Raw genomic sequence first — 17,978 nt, 5'->3', positions numbered from 1 at the left:
GAAAAAATAGCAACAACAATACTGCCATGTGAGAATGTGTCTGTACACACAGAGAGGCTTTGAGATAATTACTAACATCAGCATGCTAACATGCTCACAATGACAGTGTTACCATGCAGTGGTGCCCCTAGAAAGTTTTTATAGGGGTGACCAGATAGGGACCGTGAAAATCTTGGGGTGGCACACCAAAATCAGGAGCCAAAACTGAATTTCAGGGATTTTATATGCTGTCGAAATATAGGCTAGCTAAAAATTGTGTCAATATAAGTGTAAAGGAATAACATACTGAGTTACTTTAGTTTCTTGTGTTACAGTTAATATTACGAATTTTCTGATGTGCATAGACTCATACCTTATACAGTTAACATTTTGAATTCCAGCGAAATTCCTTTTTTTAGTGTGTTATGGATCTTTTTAGACAGACAATACAATTTATAAAATACATTATTTTTTTTTTTTATAATTTCAGCACTTTTCAAGATGGTTTTCTTTTTCTTTTTTTTTTTTACCTTTCTTTCTCTTTTTTTCATATTCTCAGGTAATTTTCTTATAACAATATCACTAATTATTTTGCTAATTTTTGGGCCATTTCATGTTAAGTTGCTCCTTACCTACTCCCCATGTTTTTTGAGGGAAATCAAACCAAGTTTCAAGAGGATAACCCTCTACCCCACCTACCCTTCTACCTTTAGGTCCGTGGTGGAGGCGACGGAGGTGGATCTGAACATGCGTGTTGGTCTGCACACAGGACGGGTGCTGTGTGGCGTGCTGGGCCTCAGGAAATGGCAGTATGACGTCTGGTCAAACGATGTCACACTGGCAAATGTGATGGAGGCCGGAGGGCTGCCTGGGTGAGTGCTGACTCTCACACCCACTGAAACTGGACTCGGAGCGGTCACAGTGCAAACACAAATACGCAATACACATACACACTCACACATTTACAGTATCCCAGCAACAGAGATAGAATATAGACTCGTGTGTATCCAATCACAGGTGGGGAAATGTGCTCTCTCTATGTACAGCATGTACACTACATTTATTTTCATAGACTTGTCAAATATTCATTTAAACGCACAAGGCTTGATAAATTCACAAAATTCACTTAATGCAGTGGCATTGATTTCTAATAGTTCCTGGACAACAATGAAGTTTGATGGCAGAGAGATATACATAGTGCTTATTCGTAGATTCTGTTTATTGTTGGTTTTGATCTTTTCGTGCACTTTGTAATAATAGTAATAGGGTAATAGTCACCTTATCTCATACAAGTTAGTGGGATTGAATCGTTTCACTTTGATGCAGTTGTGATGATTTTATTTTAAAAAGGACAGTAGCTAAAAATAAGGCGGACCACTCGTATTTAATTAGTACTTCATTCAGGAAAACTCATGTACAAGTAACAAGCTGATCTGCATTTAAAAAGCTCTGAAATGAGGTCATCTCATTGGCTCAATTTAAACTTGTTTCAAGAAAAGTAATAAGATTTTAGGACTCGTTACCACATTAAATGAGTCGTTAGGATGAAAATTTCTTCACTGTAAAGAATTCTGAAGAAGCCAAGGGGCTATTAGGCCAATGGAAATAATGAGAAGGATAATGATTTGAGACCTTAGTGCCAGACTTTTATATCTAACTGCCTTGTGTCCTCTGCTCTCCTTGTGCTCCCAGCAAGGTGCACATCACAAGGACCACCCTGGAGTGTTTGAATGGAGACTACGAGGTGGAGCCCGGCTTCGGTCACGAGAGGCATGCCTTCCTCCAGAAACATCACATAGAGACATTTTTCATCGTGCCATCACACAGGCGCAAAGTACGTCACAATCATTTCTTCTCTTTTTGCTTTTTCTCTCTCTTACGCGACAGGTGACACATCTATCAGTGTCATAATATTTAATCCTCTGCTGCAGAGAGGGAGCTAGGCCATGTGTTAAGCTGGCACACACATGGCTAGTATCACTGTCTCACACTGACTGTACATGCGCACAAGAGCGAGTGTGTGTGTCTTCTCATTGCATTTTTAATCTGCAGCTGCTGTATTTATGTGAATACGCACGCACGCACACATGCACGCACACACACAAATGCTTAATATCTACAGGTTCTCTAATATTGCATAGTTTACTGTAAAATCCCACTCAAACCGTCTTTATTTCCATGAATCAGACAGCCTCCCAAAGCACATAGAAATTCATGCTCTTGTCATGTCGTCCTTTTTCTCCTTCAATGGATAATGCGTTTTTTTTAATGTAGGTCTCTTATGGAAGAAACTTGAACGTTAGTTTCCAGTATAATAAACTGTAAGATTATAGGCAAAAAAGGCTGTTAATGATAAGTTTTGAAGTTTAATGTAGTTTAAATTAGGGCTGTCAGCGTTAACGCGGGACGTGATTAAGGTCTGTAATTAATGCGTTAATATTTTTTTTAATCACGTTAATTGCCAGCCGACATTACCATCTTTAAGAGGCTGTACTAGGTTTAATTTTAAAGCTAGAGTGATGCTGGTAGTATCATATGAAACTAGAAGACCTGAGGAATCTAGTGGTACCATGTCATGCTAACTTCTCAGAAATGTAGCAAAATGCTCCAAATTTAGGAAAAAAAAGGCAATGTAAAAAATGGCATGGCCATTTCACAGAAGTCGTTTGACCTCTGACCTCAAAATATCAGAATGAAAATGGGTTCTGTGGGAACCCATGAGACTCCCCTTTATGGCCATGCCCATATGAGTCCCATGCAGTTTTTTTTGGTGTCATGTGGTTCGTAATCAAGACAGTTTGGTAAGAATCGCTTCACCTTGTTAATATGGACAAATTGTTTTGAAATGCAAAATAATGGAATTATAAACGTGATTAAAAAGTCATGGGCATGTCTTAGCCCCCTCCTCCTTTCATACTTTTTTTGACACCTCAGGAAGGAGGCACTCAAGCCAAAAGTGGGGAGGTTAGTTACTTTTTAAATGTTCTCAAAGAAACCGTACACATATTCCAAACATGAGGGAGGCTATTTCAGAAAGTAGAAATGAACACATAACGCATCCTGGTTGTAGTTTGATGAGGAACTGTTAATGTGTGAGTGATCTGTTACATTTTCAGTATGTAAGGAGATAATATATGATGTCAAAATCAAACCTTTAACTGCTTTCTGTACCCCTTGGTAGCCTTTGGGTCTTTCTTTCTTTGCTGTTCATCTCATTATCTTTGTCCCCATTCTACAGATCTTTCCAGGTCTTATTCTGTCAGACATCAAACCAGCCAAGAGGATGAAGTTTAAGACGGTATGCTACCTGCTGGTGCAGCTCATGCACTGTAGGAAGATGTTCAAGGCCGAGATCCCCTTCTCCAACGTCATGACTTGCGAGGATGACGACAAGGTATTTCTATGTAATCTCATAGAATATCATCTTTTTTATATGTTTGCATGCATGTATGTGCACCATTACTGTACAAAATAGATATAAATATTTCTAGGTTACGTAGTGAGAGAAATCCTTTTAATGGGTTTGTATGTCCATTTGTGATGGAGCGAAATCCTGCTTCGATTCCTAATCTGCTGCTCACACACACACACACACACACACACACACACACACACACACACACACACACACACGCACACACACACACACACACACACACTGTAATCTGGATTTCTAGATTTCGCAGCATCATTAATCCTACAGTATGCCTGCATTACAACTACTTGTTGAAAAGTAAACCAGTGGAATAGATATTATGGGCAACTTTTTTAAGCTCTTAAGCTCGCTGAGTGTGTGTGTGTGTGTATATGAGTATATGTAAGTGATATTTGCATGTGCATATGAGCCTTTATTCGATCTTGATCACATGTTTCTCATCATCTTTGTGAAGATATCTGCAGCAGTGAGTCAGTCCCAGTGCCGCCGGTTCGTTCCTCGTCTCTCTGTGTTTGGTGGTTGATGACCGATGGTGTGTCATCACGGGGTCTGGCTGTCAGAAATAGCCCGCTAGCCTTAATCCAACCAACTGTGTGAGCTCGACCAGGCATTAGTACTTCATGATTCTGATGAGGTTGCATTATGACTGCTGGTAATCACCCACAGCCTGGTATCATCTCCTCTAATAGCATTAGCCACATTGTTACATGATTATCCAAGTAGCCAAAATCCTAGCATTGTGACACAGTGAAATTTTGTAATGGAATTATGACCCTGCAAATTGTTTGAGCAAAATCATATTTAACCCTTTGAGCAAATTGGTTCAAATTTTTTAGAAAACATTAGCAGCAACGGGCAACAAAAGAGGAAATTACCCAAAAATTGTCAAGAAATGAATAAAATCTACAAGAAACCTAAAAATGAGTGTAAAAAATAAAACAAAACAAAAAGGGAAAAAGAAACAAACAAACAAACAAAAAAGGAAAAGCAAGAAAACAAGACTTGGAAAAGGGACTTAAAAAATATTATAATAATTTCCTGAAATTTGGGAACTTTTCTTACCAAGTTGCACATTGCCTATTTTTCCATGTTTTTGAAAGAAGTTGCATCAATTATCTCAAGTTTAAAGGCTTAGATAGTTGTGAAAGGTGTCTGAAAGCAGCACAAGAAAAGTGATGTCACTCCAGTTTTCAAATGATTAAGCATATCGTGAATCATAAATCATTTTTATTACCTAAAATAGACATTAAATAGGGTACTGTTCACCTTTCTAGTGGATGTAGGTACTCATGCTGTTGTTATTGAATGTGTTGGTCAAAATAAATCTGTTTCCACAGAAGGCAACACTGTATAGCTGTGTGATGTGCAACATGTGGTGTAGTTCAGTCTGAAAGCTACTGAAATAAGAGCTACAATTTCTGCTCACACCTCCAAAATCCCTTGTCCATAAATCATCTTTATGTAGCCCGGCAGGTATACTGGATACATTTTTGATAAACTGTGCAAATGAAAGACTGTTTTACATTTTACGAATGAATAATTTGTATGCTCAGATTAATAGCTTCTGCTGCACAATCAGGAACATTAGCACTTAACTCCTTCAGACTTGTGAAAGATGAAAATGAGACTGAATGACTTGCTAAGACAGATGCAGAATCTGTGGGAACAGAGAAGTAATTATATTATGATCATTGTATCACTTCCAGTGATGCTGGATGACTAAGTGACAGAGCCACCGTTTTTAATGTTATTTTGTCGACACAGGTGTAAATTTGAGGAGCAGTTCACATTTTATTTATAATACCATACTGTAGCTGTCAAATAGTGAGATGAAGAGCTGACTGACTCTAATAATAGCTACAGTTGAGGCTTTAACTATAAATAACTAAAGTGTTCAGCATGTGCTTGCTCTATGACAGATAAAGCACATATAATAACATGCTTTATGATTACAGTATCTCTAACATGTGGTTGGATGCAGCAGTGCACCTCACATGAATCTTCTAGTTTCCATTCAGCGGACTCTTCCACCCATATGGAGATCAGGCAGCGTGTTTCGTGTGTAGTACATTCACAAGAATCCCTTTTGTCCCCTTTTGTCTGTTGGTGTGCAAATGAGGACGCCAGCTGAGTGGGAAGTCCTATAATGGACCCAGGACACAGAGATTGCTGAAAGAATGTGGTCATATGTGGTCCAGACCATCTCAATGAGTCTGTTTACACCTGGTATTAGCATGCGTTTGTCATGCGTCTCCAGATGACCACTTGTGTTCAGATTTCTTTATTGACTTGCTAGACGGTCAAAGGACCCTGTGCACAGTAATTACATCCACTCTCTCGCTAGCTGCTGGGTAGCATGCTCAGTAGCCATTTTAGCTTTTGTGTCTGTACAGCTGGAGACATCACTGTAAGCGGAATTCAACACGTGTCTTTCCATTGGGCAAAATGATGGACGGTCACGCAACGCTGTCAAACTCATCGGTTAGAGCCTTGCCATGTTCTGCACTGGCGACGTAGGCCTTGATGGAGACGCATTAGGCAGAAACAGGCCTTGTGCTTCAGCACATTCCTTTTTCAGTTACTAACTGTGAAAATTTGTGTGAATTGATCTTTGTTTCTCAAGATGTATGTAACCAAAATAGAAGTTAATCATTCATTCATATTCATTCATTAGGATACATTAGTGTTAGTGAAGACAAATGCATCCCAGACCATCATCTGTGTGGTTTGAGCGAACGCATCACAATGCTTCTAGGTGGTCGTTTAAATTTGTCTTTACCACTTTCCACTTGTGATCAGATCACCCAAGTTTCAGTTAATACAAGATGTAAGCAGGTACAATATGTCCTCAATACATCTTGGGTGCATTTACATCTGTATTTAGAGCTGTCCACTTGGGATCGGATCACCCAAGTGTAAAAAGGGCCTTGATTTAGGATGGTTTCACATAAGAGACCCGGACCTGGATTGGAGTACTTTTGACCCCGAAGTCCAGTTCTTTTGATTAATGTAAACACAAGTGTACTGGACTTGGGCGTCTGCATGACAAGGTGGTATCGAGCATGATTCATGTGTATGACGGTCTGCAGGAGACGTGAAAGCGACTATGCCGTACATACTTGTGCGGCAGCCACTGACATTTTAATGACAGATCTTCTGTCACTGGTTAGGTAGCTTGTCCACACCTTTTTAAAAGCACTGCAGAAATCAAAAGAAAAATATTCTAGCCAACAGCTGGTCTGTTTCTCATCTTATGGACAACTGCAAGTCTCAGTCATCGAGTGGAATTATGAAGGCATTCCTCAACGCCTCCTTCCGAGACTTCATCATTATCGCAGCACGAGCCCATTGCATCCTCTGAGCTGCAGGGTAGATGATGAAGCAGGAAGGCCAGTGAAAGGGTTGTTAGTGGTATCTCAAAAATATTGTCTACTTGCTACACTGGATCGTACACTTAACTGCACGGAACATAAACAAAAATGCCAAGTTAACGACATGAGTGGTTGCTTCACCTTCTTAGCTGACATTTTAGTTTACAGCTCTCTGACCCAGTAATGGAAATGAGTTATGAAGTCTTGTGTTAGCATATCATCAAAAAAACTGGCTTCTATACTCTGCATCAGCAGTGGCCATAGATGTAGGCATCATGTTTTTGGGTTTTCTGCATGTACCCGTATGTACATTTGTACCTCTTTAGTACATACATGCCATTCTTGTATCATGATGTCTCAAGAATACCTTGAGGGAATTTTTTAAATTTGACACAAACATCCACTTGGACTCAACGATTAACTGACTTACATTTTGGTGGTCATAGTTCAAAGGTCAAGGTCACAATGATTTTGAATGTCTCATTCTTGTGAGCATAATATCTCAAGATGGCAGTAATTCTGGTTGTTGTGTTACAAGCACTGCAACCTGACAGGACTGGGCCAGCATAGCTGTACACTTTTCATTTTGTTTCCACTGATTTTTGTGAAGTCATGACACCATCTTACAGCTGTGAATGCTGACTTCACAAAACTCTTCATTGGTATGCCTCAGCACACCAGCTGAGACCCAGTCAACTCTAGCACATTCGACAGGCTCGGCCTCTGGAGAAACTGATTGTGTTGTCTGTTTGGTGTCTGACAGCGGAGAGCCCTGCGGACTGCGTCAGAGAAGCTGAGGAGCCGGACGTCCTTCTCAGCCACTGCTGTGCAGCACTCGCCGGGAACACGAGTCAACCGCTACATTGGGCGGCTCATTGAAGCGCGGCAAACCGAGTCAGAGACAACAGATCTCAACTTCATCACTCTGTTCTACAGGAGCAGAGACAGGGAGCGCAGGGTGAGGACACACACACACTGAACATCTGCAGAGGAGCCAGCAGACGCTTGGCATTATGTTTACCAAATGTCACAAATATATACTTTATATACTTTCCTCATCACACAGAAGGTAACGTGCATCGTGACTGCACCCCCCCCCACCTCTTATTCTCTCACATACACACCCTACACAATCTCTAATTCTTTCTCCCCTTTCTCCCTCTCTCCCACGCCTGTTGTCTATGATGTCTGTGTGTGTGTGTGTGTGTGTGTGTGTGTGTGTGTGTGTGTGTGTGTATGAGGAATCCACCCACCCTCTCAGGAGGGGGTGCAGATAATGATTTGGGAACGTCTGAGCGGCACACGTGATATCTTTCTCCTGTGTGTGCGTGGGTAGAGCCATGAAGGAGACACAGAACAGGGACGGGTTCGTGTGTGTGTGTGTGTGTGTGTGTATCTATGTCTGTGTCTTTGTCTGTGTGTAATCTAGACATTCAAACTGGTGGCAGAAGAATCATAACCCCACACATGATAAAAACTAGTTAATTACTAATCATCTTTAGATGCCTCATCCTTCAGGAAAATGCCACCAGCAGCAAAAAAAATCAAGACTCAAATTAATTTACTCCCACGCAACTACAGTAAAAAAAGATTTCTTTCATGGGAAGCTGATAGAGTTCAGGAAAAATTGTTGTCCCTGAAATATAGATATATCTGCACATCTGCTTTAGATCGTCTCATATCCAACTGATGATCTTGATTCATTCAATGTCATTTGCTTCTTAAAAGCTTTTATCTCATAGAGAAAAAAGGAATGACTTCTAAGTTGGGAGGGAAGGGAATCAACAGAGGACTCATGACATTATTATACTTTAATTACGATACCATATTATTGCAATTTTGAACATTTTGTGATATGATGAGTATTGCGATAACATATATTGCAATATATTGCTATTCATCACCTTTTAAACTGTAAATCATGTCTCCAAAGGAAAAGTTTGTCACCATCTGTTTTATCCAATAAGATTAAGTTGTATAGATAAAGATTCTCATTTCAATAATTTTTATTGCACCAAAATGAATCTAGTGGAATGAAAAAGCAATTGATTTTATTTTTCTAGTAGGCCACAAAAACAATTATTTGCATTTGCAATATTAATAATATATAATATAAAAAAATCATTACTTAGCGTCCATGTATTTATACTCATGCCATGCAAAATATTGCGATACTTTTCTGCTCTGTTCTACTGTTGATTTGACTTTTCCCCAACCCCTGTTGTGTGGTGAGATCTGAATTTTCACAACATGAAAAATATAAACCTAACGTCATGTTAAGTAGGTTCCTTTTACTTTATTATTTCTCATTTTGTCTGTGCATCGCCTCAGGGAGTGAATCTGCAAATCCTAGGATGGCGAAGGAATGGCCCATCTTACTCTGCTTTACTCTGACTCTGATTGGCTGACTTTGACATTCTTGCCCTAACCCTAACCAATCCTACTCCTCTTGCCGACACCAAACCAATCCAACGAACAAAGGCAACGAGTAATAGTGAATTTTAGGAAGAGTATTTATGCTCCCCATTGCATCCTGGGACAGAGATGGATGGATCTTTCTGTCCATACTATGGGTTAATTTTGTCCGAAAAAACAGAGTAGTACCATAGATGATTATGGGCATAGTATAGTGCAATTCAAGTGAGATATGACCATAGGAGACAACAAAGAAATTTAAATAATGGCAGAACAGAACAATTGGGTAATATATATTATAATGTATAGTGATATATAGTGAAATTAGTGAAAGGAATTGTCCATCCACGTGTATATAATTTCCGCAACACTGCCTCCATTTATAGGTATAATGTGTATTATGAGATCCACCATCGTCTTCTTGTTTTTTAATGTCAAACTTCTGACTCTGTCCTATAGTGCCATTTATTGGCTGTATTTATGCGAACATATATGACACATGGAAGTATTAGGGCTGTGACATTTACAATGTTTGAGACGGACGTAATGGGAATATAAATAAACAGGGGGGTTGTTTCTATAAAATCCTATGATTTGCAAATTTGCCCCCAGGGAGGTCAGCCAGTAGTCGCTTGGTTGGTCCGTTGCCACAACTCTTTGGCTGTAAAATATCTTTACAACCAATTGATGGGTTTTTTTGATGACTGATGATTATTGGACGCAATTTCGGATGATGACAGTTGATTCAGGATTGGAGGGACCCCTGTCCCTCTGTTTGCTGCCACTCACAACTGAGTTGCTGCTCCCAGTGAAGGAGTTGACTATCTCCAGGTCTTTTTCACAAGTAACATGGAGTGTGAGAGCAGCAGGTGGAATTAGCTCTCCCAGATGGGTTACGTTTAAATCCAAAAGGTGAAGCCCCCACAGATATCACCTATGTGTCAGGAGCTTTTTGGTACCAACCAGAAGGATAAGATCATTCATAAGATTCACTCGTGGTATGTCAAAGCTCACCATGAAGGGGGAGGATAAGGGGCTTAGATAGGGAAGAACAGTGAGCTCCTGCTTCTGCACAGTGGAACATGCCATTTCAGGTCCATTTTTTTTAGGTATTCCTGGCACGCCAAACCGTAAGGACACCCAAAGCCAGACAAGTCTTGAGGGATTCTGTGAATCAACAAGTCTGGAAACAACAACAGCCATGCAACTGCCTTTCAAAGACCAAATTGTTCATTTGCTGCAGCCAGGAAAAGCACGTTTCAGCCTTAAAGGGTAATTTAGGTGTTTTTTAACCCAAACCCCATTTTCCCATGTATTTGTGTCTAAGTGACCAAGTGGAATGACATTTTAGCTCCAGTGTGAGCAGGGTAACACTGGTCAACTTATCTCCAGTGTAATCATTCAGGGCAAATGGCAATGTCAGTTTCAGTTAGCTTCCACTAAAGGTGCTTGTTTTTGCCACTGACATGCTTAGGTTGTTATTATAAGAGTGTGATAACATGGCGGAAAGGATCCTGACAGGGATAGACCTTTGTGTTAAGGACTAAGATCCTTTATATGCCTCCTTGCTGGGGATAGAATTTGTAAAAATTTGACACAAACATTTACTTGGACTCAGTGATGAGTTGATTAGATTTTTGTGGTCATAGGTCAAAGGTCAAGGCCCATGTGACCTCGTCTGTATTATTCTTGAGAATGCAATATGTAAGGAAAAGCTAGAAGGATTTCCTTCAAATCTGGCACAAATGTTCAAGCGCAATCAAGGATGAACTGATTAGATTTTGGTCACTGTGGCCTTGCATCCATTGCATTTTTGTGAACGCAATATCTGAAGATGCCTTTAGGGAGTTTCCTCAAATTTGGCACAAACATCCTGTTGGACTCAAGAATGAACTAATTAGAATATGGTGGTTGTAGGTCAAAGGTCAAGGTCACGGTGACCTCATAAATCATGTTTTTGGCCATAACTCAAGAACCTTGGGTGTTAACCTTGAAACTGTGCTAATTGTATAGATTTAGAAGATGTGTGTGAAGCATCAGTGTTTTCACAGAAATAGATGTGAACTGTAAATGCGACTTGACCAGGAACAGCCCTGAAACCACCATTGCCAAACCCACCAGATTCCATTTTAATAAACAGAAAGTTTGGCATCTATAGAGCCAGCATATTTTCACATCCAACTGGGTGAATTAAGCACTAATTTCAAATCAGAATTGGTGGTTGTTGAAGCAGGGGAAAGATTAAGCAATATTGCTTTCATGAGTTTTATTTCGTTTCTGTTGTCTTTGAATAAAGTGTGTTTTCCAGGGATAGAAGTACTGCTTTTTTCAAAGGAGTCTGGTGGGTTTGGAGATAGTGATTTCCAGGCTGTTTGGGGTTAAACAAAAAGGATTTTACTCTTTCACAAAAGGTCAGTCTCTGTAGGGGTCTTTTCCAATGTTGTCAGACACTTAGAAGAACAATTATTAGTCATGTATACACAAAAACATGGGAAAATAGGGTCCAGGTGAAAAAAAAAATCAGTTACCCCGTAACTAAAATGTTCAGCAAGCATAACCACACTCTACTCTGGAAAAAAATGGTCTTATACACTGTTACACTTGTACATTTGTTGTAAAAGAAAGGTAAGGATTTCCCACTGAGGAGAATATTTGACCTGCTAAAACTTCGACCTAGATACACATCTGACACATCTGAGATGACTGATGGATGAATGCTTCTCATGTTGACTTCTTCCTGTTGACTTCTTCCTCTCTATTTTGTCCTTTCTCAGTATCACCAGGTGTATGACGACCATTTCATCAGTGCGGTGGTTCTCTCTCTGATCCTCGCTGCTCTGTTTGGCCTTATCTATTTGCTAATGATCCCACAGTACGTACACACTCACACACACACGCACACACACACTTGTCCAATCGTTTAGCGTAATTGGATGGCTCTTGCTAGGGTGCAGTGAGACAATCAAAAAGGAAGGTGTTTTCACTGCAGTCAGTGGAAAAGTGGGGAAGCCCTCCTCACTCTGGTCTCTCCTCTCCTCCCTCAGGGGGATGCTGGTGCTGCTGCTGCTGGTGCTGTGTGTGTGTTTCCACGTGGCCTGTGTCATGTACCTGCATCTCACCAGTGTTCAGGTATCGACTCCCAGACCTCCTCTCCCTACCCAGCAGCAAGTAGCAAGTAAAATGTTGAATGCAGGATTTTAACTTGTCACAGACACTGTGGTATTGCTACGTTTACTGAAATAAAAAGTGTACTTTTTCCACTTCTGCATGCTCGACACGCAGGTTGGAGTAACTACACTGACTTCTATACCCCCAATATGACACTGTTGTATCATGCTACATTGAACTGTCGTCAAATCCTTTAAGCGTTTCCTCTAATGGGTCTGTATGTAATGAGCCACGCTACAAAATGCATTCACTTCATCTCCACTCCTGGCTAATGATGCGTCCAAAATGCCATTGAAGTAGATAAACAGGTGCTTCATTTACTCACTCCTTTTATTTTCCAACTGCTTCCTCTCTCTCTCTCTCTCTATGTCCTCTGGTTTTAGTGCCAACCGGGCTGCCTCACCATCCAGATCCGAACAGTGCTGTGTGTCTTCCTTGTTCTTCTTACCTACTCTGTAACCCAGGCCTGTGTGGTAAGAGTGCAGTTTTTATACACTTTATCAGGGGTCTTCAGTGTTTTTTTTGGGTCAAGTACCCCTTAAGGATTCAAGGATACTTAATTATCATTCTGACCGTGAAAACATGAAAAGAACAAAATGTAGTACTCAGGTAATAAATAAATAGCATCAAGAAATCAGTTTCATATAAAATAAATAAATAAATAAATAAATAGATACCTATAAAAATAAATAATAAGCAATATAAAACCAATAAAATGCATTAGAATAAAGGCAATAAATTAGCAGAAAAGGAGGCAACAGAAGCATTAAAAAAGTGCAGCAGCTTGATAAAGGGCAGCATGTGACAATAGTCAGTTGTCCATAATTCTGAGGCAGCAGGGACCCCCTACCACATATATTGTATACAATTGAGTTACGTATTAAACTGGACCCGTAGCAGTAACAAGTATGGCAGCCTAAAGTGCCATGTACAGTATAAACATATAATTTTATGGCGTATATATATTAAATTAGAGTTATTGGCAGATTCATATATTTATACATCATCTTTATTTTTGAGGTGTACAGTATTTTGGTATCTCTTGCTGGAAAAGTTAAAAAATAATCCATTGTGGTTCACAAGAATGTACGCACACTTAAGATAATAATACAGCTTATAGACCAAATTTTCTTTGCTTATAATAAGTTGAATTCGTATTTGTGTTTATTTTGTATTATTTTTTGGAACAAGGAAACAAACATCTAAATTAAACATTGAACTAAATTAACAAACACCAATTTTTGCCACCCACAATACCTCTGAGGATTCCTAAGGGGTCACGGACCCCCTTTTGAGGACTTAGGCAGTATATAATAATTACTTGAATTCAAATTAAAAAAAAATTCTTAAAGAGCAATATTGCGCAAAATCAATTCAATGTGCTCTACAGTGAAAGAAAAAAAAAAGTAAGGTTAAAACTAATAAAATATAGTTGAGTATGATCGCTCTGTTGTGAACTGTAAATCAGCAGTCTGACATGAAATCTAGATTACACTTTTTCTGTGGCTTTTAATTGCATATCAAGATCTTCCTCAGTGGATGGAGTTTCCTGAGTTCAGTAATATGACATGAAATGCCACTCTCTGAGGATGACCATGAAATACAGTCAATAAAGTCAATACAGTCTTGGGACCTAAGGTCAAGACTTTTTTTGTTTCAGGAAAAAAAATACACCTCAACTACAAAAAAATCATGATTGATTGATTGAAAGTTTAAGCTGGCTTTCAACTAGTGTATTTAAAAGCATTTACAAAGCATTTAATATTTATCATATGATTACAGTTTATTTGATATAGTGGGATCAATCTTGGCAAAGAACAACTGAATAACATTAAGTCATACCAGTGCGCATGTAAAGAATTATTTCACGGCTTATGATGGCTAAATACAGGGGCTTAAAATGTTGCTGTCATACAATTGTTTAAAGGCCTGTATGGAAATAATGATAATAAAATAATATAGGCTACACATGCAGAAAAAAGCACCCTGAGTTAGAAACAGTGTCTTCACTTCATCGTCATTTGAAGTCTCTGCAGTCCATGACTTGGCAGAGTCGCCGGTGAGCAGATGGTACCGCAAAGTCTCAGAAGAATAAAACATTTATTGTTCAAGTGTAAAATACCCGTTAAAATATTTTAAACTCAAATTGGTTGGCAACGGAGTCGGCCCCAGAACTCGGTCAGGCTGGTGTGTGGGTGTGTGAGTATTCTACTGTGGGTTTAAAAATTCAATAAAGCTAACGTGTAGCAGCAGGGATGTAGTGAAGGGATGGCCCGGCTAGCTACAGCCTTTTATCATTTTCATCATTGGTTTATCTAATAGTTTGGATTCAATTTACAAAATGTCAAAGTTGAGCAGCAGCCTAAAGAGACGTGACATTGTAACCTCTTTGCTGAGGCACAGCGGTGCTTAGAGCTAACTGCTAGCATCACCATGCTACCATGCTCACAGTGTCAGTGCTGCTGTGTTGATGATTGACAGGTGTTTACCACCTTAGTTTAGTGCGTGAGTATGCCGTACATTAGCGTTGTTAGCATGCTGATGTTAGCATTCAGCTCAAAGCACCACAGTAAAGCCTCACAGAGTTGCTAGCAAGGCTGTAGATGCTTAGTTGTTTTTATATGGTTATTAACCCTTTGAAAATGGGAGCTACATCATTTTCGTTGTGCTGCTGTCAGACTCCTTTCACAAGTATTTAAACTTTTGGACCATGTGCAAATTGGTGCGTCTCTCAAAAACACAGGGAAATAAGACAATGAGCAACTTGGTAAGAAATGTTTCACAAGTTAAAAGAAATTAACATTTATAAAATTATTTTTTTTAAAAATAGTTGAAAATATGTAAAGAAAGAATAAAATGTTAGAAAAAACTGTATCTATAATTATCACAATTGCATATCTGAAACAGTGTAAGAGAATTATTATATTTCTTTTCCCATGTAATTTCTTTTCTTTTGCATTTTATTTATTTCTTCTTTTGTTTTGTTTTATTTCTAACTAATTTTCTTTTTTTTTTTTACTAATTTCATGCTAATTACACATTGTTTAACAATATAATTTTAGGCTGTAAACAAGTTACACAAGGGTCGCATGATTACCACCACAAGGCTCAGCTCAGCTCGATGTAATGACATTCTGTAGTCTCATTTAGCCACTTGTTTGCAATCGCCTCTTCTAAGTTACAAAAAGCTCTACATTCTGAGTGGGGTATTTACTGACGTATTTGAAGTTGTAAAACAAATTGTGAAAGTCTTTTAAGCTTGTGTTCATGCAGGACTTTATGTTAGACCTCTAACCAAAAAAAATATTTAAAAAACCCACTGACTTCAAGGCGAGGGAACTGGGATTGCTGAAATGCTCATTTATGGGTGTTTGAGGTCATTATTGGGCACTCTTGTCCTCGTGAAACCAAGTGATGATTGTTAACAGAACTTAGATACCAGTTAACTGATTAAAAAGTGTATGCAAATGGAAATTTTTGAGTAATGATATCAAAACTAAAACCTGTTGCCCCTGGTCCCCCTACCTGTGTGTTAACCCTTTGAAACCTGGAGTAACATCTCTGTTCAAATGCTGCTTTTAGACACCTCTCACAAGTATTGAAATCTTTGAACCCTGAGCATATTGGTGCAATAGAGAAAAAATATTTATAGCAAATTATCATAAATACATATTTAACATTGTGTTCCAGAATTATTATCATTTTTTAGCACCTCTGCAGGTCATGTCCTTTTTTCTTTTCTTTTTTTTTTTTTTTTTTAATTATTTAGGGAATTGTCCTGGACTTTTTACTAAATTATTGCATGTTATTTTAGGTCATTTCTTCTTTTGTTGCCCATTGCTTTCTTCCCATATTTTCAAAAGAAATCAAGCCAATTTGCTAAATTTTTAAAGGGTTGAAAAGGCTATGAAGCTATAGCCAGGGTGCTGTTAGCCTAGCTAGAATAGAGACTGAAATGGGTGAGTTAGTAAACATGTTATTTACACATTATGCTGTTTGTTTGTCTTGTCACTAGATTAATGACATCATTTGAATAATCAGTTACTCATCTAGTTTTCTCAGCATTGGGCTCAAAGTTTCAGTTAGAGGACATTTTTATATGTAAAATAGATGAAGTCCATGTCTCCAGCGTAACATACAGTCGCCCACTGTGCATCTTACAAATGAATTGCATTTATGTAAGCCATGTCTTTCTCACCTCCTCCTCCAGGTGGGATGTGTTCCTTGGGGGAGAGTTGGGACAAACTCCAGCCTCTCGGTGGAGGACGTCTCTGCAGATGCCAACAGCACAGTGGCGGACAGAGCTTGTACCAACATGGCGTACGCCCTGCTGTCCTGCGTGGCCGGCACCCTCACTCTCGTCCCCTACCTCCGAGTATCCTCGCTCCCCAAGATCCTCCTCCTCCTCCTCCTCTCGGTCACCTACACTGTCGTCATGGAGACCAGTGGCTATCGCCAAGCTGTGGGGTAAGACCGAGCTGCATGTGATATGTAGTTTGATATGGAAAATGTGGTCTGTGTGTTTTCCCTCCTATTTTTTCAAACTTGAATTAGGGAATAAGGGAAACCAAACAACCCATTTTGTGTGTGTGTGTGTGTGTGTGTGTGTGTGTGTGTGTGTGTGTGTGTGTGTTTCAGAGGAGGGTTTCTCCACACACGCGGGTATGATCCCGTGTTGGCTGCCTTGCTGTTTTCAGGAGCCCTGGCTCTGCATTCAAGACAGCTGGACCTGAAGCTGCGGCTCGACTATCTCTGGGCCACTCAGGTACATCTTTCTTTATAAGCTTGTTACTGCTCATGCATGCATAAGGTTTTGCATGTCCACGTTGAGTTTCTCCTGTGCACTGCAAACCATAGGGTTATTGGTTTGATCCCATCTCTTTCTGATTGCAGGTTTAAACTGTCCTTGAGCAAGACATTGAACCCAAGATTACTTGTGTTGTGTTTAAGGAAAGTTGTGTGAGTCTTTTATGTAGTAAAAAACATACAGACAGATTTTTTCTGTGTGTGTGTGTGTGTGTGTGTGTGTGTGTGTGTGTGTGTGTGTGTGTGCTTACATGCACAGTCTTGTGCAGACTCAGTGGATCAGGAAAGTGTGGATGTTTCTATTTTAAGAATGACAGCCAGCATTTGTCTTGTTTGCAAATCATTATCTCCCTCTAGTGATAAGAAGAAGCAATTACAGCTCCCTGTTGCGCTCTGAGCCCCAATAAAGCTTCATTGTAATTGGGCATCAGTTTCACTTTAGATCTACACCCCGCTGTTGCTCTTTAAGGTCTCACCTCTCCCTCTCTTGTGTCTTTATTGCTGATGGTGTCCAGGCGGAGGAGGAGAGAGGCGACATGGAGAAGGTGAAGCTGGACAACAAAAGGATCCTGTTCAACCTGCTTCCAGCTCATGTGGCTCAGCACTTCCTCATGTCAAACCCCAGGAACATGGTGAGCATCCACAGGCATGTCAAGGCTTGTACAACAAGGATTAGCAGTCTAAAGGGAGACAAAACTGGACACCCCAGTGTTTCCTGATGCACATGGGAGATGCTGGTTTAGTGATTTTTACAACAAAAGACATCCAGAAATCTGGGTTAAAAAGTGACCAGAATGACTGAA

General features: G+C 39.6%; 1 protein-coding gene across 1 annotated transcript in view; it reads left to right on the top strand.

Moving 5' to 3' along the window:
- Nucleotides 1-17,978, top strand: part of LOC121941164 (adenylate cyclase type 1-like) — a 59,639-nt gene that overhangs the window by 25,433 nt on the left and 16,228 nt on the right. Inside the window, exons 6-15 of the mRNA XM_088077434.1 lie at nt 693-851; nt 1,672-1,813; nt 3,218-3,373; nt 7,550-7,744; nt 11,976-12,073; nt 12,246-12,330; nt 12,753-12,842; nt 16,580-16,836; nt 17,008-17,134; nt 17,691-17,807. Of these exons, the coding sequence (XP_087933560.1) occupies nt 693-851; nt 1,672-1,813; nt 3,218-3,373; nt 7,550-7,744; nt 11,976-12,073; nt 12,246-12,330; nt 12,753-12,842; nt 16,580-16,836; nt 17,008-17,134; nt 17,691-17,807 (1,426 nt within the window). The remainder of the gene's footprint in view (nt 1-692; nt 852-1,671; nt 1,814-3,217; nt 3,374-7,549; nt 7,745-11,975; nt 12,074-12,245; nt 12,331-12,752; nt 12,843-16,579; nt 16,837-17,007; nt 17,135-17,690; nt 17,808-17,978) is intronic.

Source organism: Plectropomus leopardus, chromosome 5 (genome assembly GCF_026936395.1).
Source record: "Plectropomus leopardus strain MGB_pleo_1.0 chromosome 5, ASM2693639v1, whole genome shotgun sequence".
NCBI classification, from domain to species: Eukaryota; Metazoa; Chordata; class Actinopteri; order Perciformes; family Serranidae; genus Plectropomus; species Plectropomus leopardus.
The sequence above is the reverse complement of the archived record's forward strand: the minus strand, read 5'-3'. Positions and strand labels throughout refer to the sequence as shown.